The 7,795-nt window shown below is 32.4% G+C and overlaps 1 protein-coding gene across 1 annotated transcript; it reads left to right on the plus strand.

Annotated features, from left to right (window-relative positions):
• Positions 1–1,653: 1,653 nt before the first annotated feature.
• On the plus strand, positions 1,654–7,203 carry HELRODRAFT_170534 (hypothetical protein; the record flags this gene model as incomplete). Its single annotated transcript, XM_009016351.1, has 5 exons — positions 1,654–1,732; positions 2,104–2,105; positions 4,928–5,033; positions 5,608–5,811; positions 6,617–7,203. 5 exons carry the CDS (start codon positions 1,654–1,656, stop codon positions 7,201–7,203), a joined length of 978 nt encoding a protein of 325 aa, XP_009014599.1.
• Positions 7,204–7,795: the final 592 nt, after the last annotated feature.

The following is a 7,795-nucleotide window of genomic DNA, read 5'->3' on the forward strand; positions in this document are numbered from 1 at the left end:
GTGTGTGTGTGTGTGTGTGTGTATTGAATGCATGTATGCATGTATGTATGCATGTATGTATCGTATTTATTATTGTATATATATATATATATATATATATATATATATATATATATATATATATACATGGTATAATACTATAGATGCGTGTATAAATGCATGTGTAGCTAGTATATTTATGTAATATTAATGGCAGTAGTCATATGTAGATGTGAGATGTGATTTGATTTTGTTGGCTTGGATATGAAGAATCGACGAAATTTTTTTTCTTAATTTAAGTAAATTCTTTGAGTTTGAAGACAGTACTATTATCATTATTACAATTAATGGTAATAAATATAATAATATAAAAATAATAATAAAAATATAGTAATAATATAATAATAGTAAATCAATTCAATAATAATACTATCCCATTTTGAGTTATGACTAAATAAATCTACTCTGATTGTTTTTAATTAATTAATTAAATAAATAAGTTTCAAGTATTTGGCTTTATTTATTGATTAAATAACTCGATACAATTCTACAGACATTTGCATAAATATAGGTGGAGGACTTTTAAAGCCAACCGTCCATTTAACTATAATGTTATTTAACTATAATAGTTATCTTGTCTATTATCATTTATATATAACTCATATATATATATATATATATATATATATATATATAACTCTCTCTCTCTTTTCTCTCTCTCTTTCTCTCTCTCTCTCTCTTGATATATATATATATATATATATATATGCATTTATATATATATACTTTATAATTAATCTTTATTAGGGATGCACCGGATTCAGGTTTTTCAAATCCGGCTGGGGCCGGACTTTGCCGGATTTGAAATTCAAAAACCGGCCGGGGCCGGAGCCGGGGCCGGAGCCGGGGCCGGATTTTAGTTACCATTTTACATACGTTAGAAAAAATACTCACATTTACGGTTATCTACATCTTGAACATCAAAAAATAACACCAAGCAAATAGTTATTTAATTCAAATATATGAATAAGTTGTGTGATACGCCAAATTCTGTACACAAATTTGCATAACCCAAGTTAAAGCACAAAGAAAATTGTCCAGCTCACCGCACAATTAGTGTTGTTGTAATTATGTGTCATGTATACCTAGCCTAACCTTTAACATACCATGTTCTTAAATTATGTGCTTATGTATCTCTCTCTCTCTAAATATATATATATATATATATCTTTATTTATATATATATATATATCTTTATTTATATATATATATATATATATATATTATGTAACTATATGATCCGTCATGTGCAATTATCAATATATAGTATATACACGTGCACAAGTTCTTTTATACAAAGATCAGCTTATAATTTATGCATAACCCATGTTATAGCATAAAGAAAATTGTCCAGATCACCTCACAATTAGTGATGTTGTTATTATGTGTCATGTATGCCTTTAGCTTAGCCTTAGCCATTAACTTATTGACATAAAATTAATTGAATTCAATAAAATTTTTTTTCTATTTCTAACATTTTTAAAAGTTGATAGACGCTTAAATCTCCGGCCCTAAATCCGGCCACCAAATCCGGCCGGGGCCGGATTTGAAAAAAAAGCCGGATTTTGGCCGGAGTCGGGACCGAATTTCGGTGCATCCCTAATCTTTATCGAAATGGTCATGATTGTCCACAAGAACTCTACGGACAGGATAGCAACGATTTCGCATCTAATCGATAACCATGCCGGAGAAGGTAGGTGGAATTTATTATTATTTTTATTATTTCATATTTTTCTTCTTATTGTTGTTGTCGTCGTCGTTGTTGTGGTTGTTGTTGTTTTTATTATTAATTCATCGTCACGATCGTAATGCCATCTCCAGTTGTTGTTTTTGATGTCGTTGCCGTTGTTGTTGTTATTGTTGTTGTCGTTATTATTATTATTATTAATTTATCGTCACCATCGTAATGCCATCTCCATTTCTGCTACCAAACCAGAGGAGCAAGCACGTAAAAAATGAGTTGAAAAAGTTAACCGTGGAGTAAAACGTAAAACATTGAACATCAAAAAACACGACACGAACACACACACACAAAAACACACATACACACACACATACAAACAGAGGTAGAAAGAGGGAGAGAGAGAGAGAGAGTTTGCATTTTTGTTTGACGCTGTTTATGTCGAACAACATTACCTAGGATTGCTTTAATATAATGAAATATATTTAGAAATTATAGGTATATATATATATATATATATATATATATATATCAATAGTGAATCATACACAAATTATAAATTTAGATATCTGTATCTAGCTATAGATATATGTATATCAGCACACTAAAACAGATTTTCACCATTGTATTGTATGGGTACACGTACATATTAATATTTGTAAATATTGATATTGTAATTGTGTTTAATGATAATTATAATTATAATGGAAAATTGTGATACTACCTTGATTTGGATGAAATAATTTGGATATAATTATGGATAATATCGGTGGTTGTTCTCTGGTTATTCGTCAGTTGGATTGACTGATTGAGTTATTGATTGGATAAATGAATGAATGAATAAAATAATGAATGAAGGAAAGAATATACAAAACAATGATACATGCATCCTTCGAAACGTATAATTCATTAATAGCATAAGTTTGTATTTATTTGTAATATATATATTAAAATGAAATAAATCAAGGAGTTACTTTCGTCCCTTTGGATAATTTCCATTTTGGTCTGTTGAGATTTTTTTTATAAACAGTAAGTGCATTTAATTATAATTGAAAATGGATAATGATAATAATAATAAAAACAATAGTAATAATAACAATAGTAATAATAACAATAGTGATAATAATCATATTCGTCGCCATCGTCATACAAATTGTTATGCTAATGATGATGACTCCAACAATTGCGGTAAGAAACATGATAACGATGATGGTGATGATGATGATGATTAGAACGATATGTTGGAAATGATGATAGTCTTTATGATAATGAGACGATGCTGATGACGATGATGATGTGACGACGATGATTCTGATGTGGTGATGATGATGATGTCATCGATGATGATGATGATGATCATGGTGACGCTTGATTGTTACCTGAGTTTGGTTAAATCGGAATATTTAAAAGTTAATAGAATTCAATTTATGTTTAAATGTACGTTGAAAGGTATTACGTAGATAGGTGCCGTTATTTACTTCTCTCTCTCTCTCTCTCTCTCTCTCTCTCTCTCTCTATCTCTATCTTACTTTTGATCTCTTTCTTTCTCTCTCTTTCTAAATATATAATAATAATAATAACCCCAACTAGTAACCACTACTACCTGGATTGACTTCATATACAATAAGATGTTCGTCAAACGCACCCAAGCAGCTATAACGTATAAAAATAACAAAATAGCAAGTCATAAATTCTGGAGCGAAGTAAACAGGTTGACATTTTGAAACTTGAGAGCTTAGAATTTTATTATGTTGCAAAAAAATTTATTTTTTCATGATCTCATAAAATCTGCTTTTCATTAACTTATACAAAAAAAACTCCTTTCGTATCAACAGGGCTGAGACCTGGGCCAGATAGCAGGAAGGCCCATACAAAATAACCCTCCCTGCAAAACAGCCCACTCTCTTCTCCCAAATTGTTTCTCTGGTCTCTTTTTAAAAATTTCCATCACAAAATTTTAAACGTAGGGAAGGATAGTTTTCCTCAAGATATGTATTATATTTCGAATGCAACTTTTACGTTGAAGAGCTCATTTTTCTTGTTTGAAATTATGATGTGTTAAGATTACTCTCTCCAGTCCTCTCTCTCTCTCTCTCTCTCTCTCTCTCTCTCTCTCTCTCTCTCTCTCTCTCTCTCTCTCTCTCTCTCTTCCTCTTTCGTTAAACATATAAATTGACGATAATTTGAATGATTGTTTACTGGAACATTATGATCTGAAGATAATAACCATTTCCAATTAGTTATACGAGTTGATTTTTCCTTCTATACTCTGCTCTGCCTATACCAGTGCTGTTAAATGTTAATTTTTAACATTAGTAATTGCGTGAAAGGGAGTGATTTTGGCGATTTTTTCAACACAATTCCATTACATTTGAATCCTTTATTTAAAAAACATCTTTGTCACATTCTTTTACTGAAATCTGTATTCGTTAGTTATAAATGTCCAACTTATAAAATGTAATAAACAAACAAACAAACATGTTTATGCTGTCTTATCAAATAGAAATATGTTTTTCAAATAATTATTTTTGGTTTCTTTAGTTTGGGGGTTGTTAAGAGCTGGGAACGTCTGGTTTAAATGATTTATTTATAATAATTCTAGCATTCAGGTATTATACATAGATGTATTGATGTTGTATGTAACTGTTTAACCCAAATGCATGGCTTTTATTAATCTCTGTCATTTCATCTTTGCTATAAATTGTAATATGGATGTTCTCTCTTTCTCTCTCTCTCTCTCTCTCTCTCCTTTCTCTCTCTCTCTCCATCTTTTTTAAAAAGTATTTAGCTTAGCGAGCATTAAACCCAAGTTTTGATTGTATGAATGTTTTATCTAGGCTTATAATAAATAATGTGTTTGTTTGTTTGTTTGTGTGTGTGTGTTGTGTATTTAGCACTTGGTTTATATATGCCGTGTAGCAGTTTAGATATACGCTAAGTGAATACCAGGTATTATACCCTAGGTATAAATGGGGATACTATACATAATTATGTATGCAAATGCATACACGCTTACATAACTTTCTGTGTGTGTGTGCGTGTGTGAATGTGTGTGTGTGAATGTTTGTATGAATGTGTGTCTGTGTGTGGTGTTTATAAAATTGATGTGAATGGGGCGTTATACTACGTACATGCGCGAGTGTATTTACATAATTTTTAATTATTACTACTACATTAAATAATTTTATTTCAATAACGAAAAATTAGTCACGTCTGGCTCTATCTGCGTCTGCTTACACTGCTATTAAATGCGTTACGATTTACGCAATCACTTTCGATGTAATGCAGTATAAAATGAAATCTGAACTTGCTAGTACTGTCTCTCTCTCCTCTCTCTCTCTCTCTCTTTCAATCTCTTTCCCTCTCCTTCTCTTACTTTCTGCCTTTCTTCCCCTCCTTCTCTATCTTTCTCTCTGTGCGTACGTGTGTTTGTTTTCTAGTGTATGTTTGTCTGTTTGTTCTCTTTCCGTCTTTTTTCATTTTTTCTCTCCCTCTCTTTTTAACTTTCTCTCTCTCTCTCTCTCTCTCTAATTTCCTAACTTCCTCTTTCTCTCTCTCACTCGGTGTGTCTGTGAACTGCTGTATCAATTCTTTGAATCATTTGCATTTTATGGCCAAATTATTATATTTATTTATATCATTGTTGTTCTTCTTCTTCCTATTACTATTTTAAAATTACTAATTAATTAATTGACTGACAGACAGACAGGCAGAGATAGACAGACAAACAGACAGACAGAGACATAACATCATATAAATAAAATACAAACATTTTGCTATTTTCATTACCAGCTATGATAATATTATTTAACATCCCTATATAAGAAAAACATCAATAACCCTTTGAAAAAAAGATTATTCATTTAACCTTGCATAACAAAACCTAGATGAATTGATTGGATACGGCCGCGAAAGTGTAGTTTTCGGCGACAGCCACAACAGCCACAACGACCACAACAATCGTAGAGGCAGCCGTCAAAGTGATGAAGAGGAGAAAGAAGAAGATGGTCAAAGCAGGAAGAGATGTCGATGCCCGTGGTACATGTGGATTGTTGTGCTTCTCGTCAACTTTTTCATTTTCATTCCGACTGGTGAGTAAGGCTGCAGTAGTTGTAGTGGCTGCAACAGCTACTGCTGCAGTAGTTGTAGTGGTATAGAATTAGTTTAAGTGGCAGTTGATGTCGTTGTAGCATTAGTTTAAGTGGCAGTTGATGTCGTTGTAGCATTAGTTTAAGTGGCAGTTGATGTCGTTGCTGATAATTATGATAAGTACGATGACGATAATGATGATATGATGAGGACGACACTGTTAGTTAAAATGATTAGACTAGAAAAAATGTCGATTTGATTAAAAAAAACGAAAAATATCAATAAACACACACACAAACACACACACATACACTCACACACACAAACAAAAACTCACACACAGCAATATACAATCATAATGTTATCATATATGGCTCCAGCCACCTGCACGAATATATTTCTATTCAAAATATTTAAGTTTATACTTCGTCATCGTCCTCGCTACTGTCATCATCATCACATCATCATCTTCTTCTTCTTCGTCGTCGTCATCATCATCACCACGTCATGAACACTACCATCCACCATCATTATCGTCATCAGTGTTATCAGTAGTACCTAACCCCAAAACATAAACAAACAAACCAACCAACTATAAAATATAAAAATACTAAAACAAACACAACAAAAATGTGAAAACACCGCACACACCAACAAATGCACAAACACTACGCACACTACCCACACACACGCAACACACATATACACAAACTCGCCCACAACACACACAACACACACACACACTACACACATACACAAACTCGCCCACAACACACACACAAACACACATACAACACACGTACGCAGGCATCTTGCTCAGTATCCACGGCTATCACAGACGATCCAACCTGACATTATCTCTGGGCATCGTCGTTGTCATCTTCTTCACACTCATCCTCCCAGTCATACTCATTTGTTACAAATTCAGGCAACACATATGCTCCAGCTTCTCGTCGCGACACCAGCGGCTGACGAGTGATGCAGCTACCACAACCATACCTCGCAAGTACTTCTACCCACAAATCATCTACAACAAACAAACGCCAACAATAACGCCTTCTAGAAGGTTATTCTCAAACCCATTCGAGGTTCTTTCTTACGAGCTTTCGCCTGAAAATGCAGCCACTTCTACAGTTGAAGTAGCGTCAACAGCCACATCGGTTTTAGTGGCAGCAGCAACAGCCACAATACCCGTGGTTGCGTTAAACGTGGAGAAAGATGTGGTGGAGGTGTGTGTTCCTGATGAAGATTTGGATAACATAATGAGTAACTCAATAAAACTCTACGCTTCATCACCAACATCATCGTTAAGAAATAAAACTAATACAAAATCGCCATCGTCATCGTCATCTTCACCAACGAATGCTAACAACCAGTTGACCAATCATATTTAGAGATAATAACATCATCATCGTCATCACTTAATCATCCTACTCATCATCGTTTGTCCGAACACATTTAGAAATAATTAAGCAAACGAAATATGAATTTAAAAAAAGCAAGTATTAGACTATTGGCCTTCCCGAATGACCATGCTACTTGACTTTAATTTCTGTTTATTATATTTATTATAACACTTTTATTATATCGTAATAATAATAATAATAACAACAACAACAACAAGAACAATAATAATAATATTTATAATAATAATTACCAAACCTCAAGGTTCTCAGTTTCGTTTTCAAATTTCAATTTCGTTTAAGAAATCAAACTGTTGAAATCGTTGTTGTAGTCATTATTATCATTTGTATTATTATTATAATTATTATTATCATTATAATTATTATGATTCGTTGTAATTGTCGTGGCCAGAATAGTAATAATAATTATTATTATTATACCGATGATTAAGTGATTATTTTAATAATGCTAATGATAATAATAATAATGTCAGTCTTTAATTAATTAATAATAATAATAATAACAAAGTCGTCATGTGACATAATCATGTGACAATCACATTCTAGTCAAGTTGCCAATTAC

This window comes from Helobdella robusta (assembly GCF_000326865.2).
Source record: "Helobdella robusta unplaced genomic scaffold HELROscaffold_18, whole genome shotgun sequence".
Classification (NCBI taxonomy): Eukaryota; Metazoa; Annelida; class Clitellata; order Rhynchobdellida; family Glossiphoniidae; genus Helobdella; species Helobdella robusta.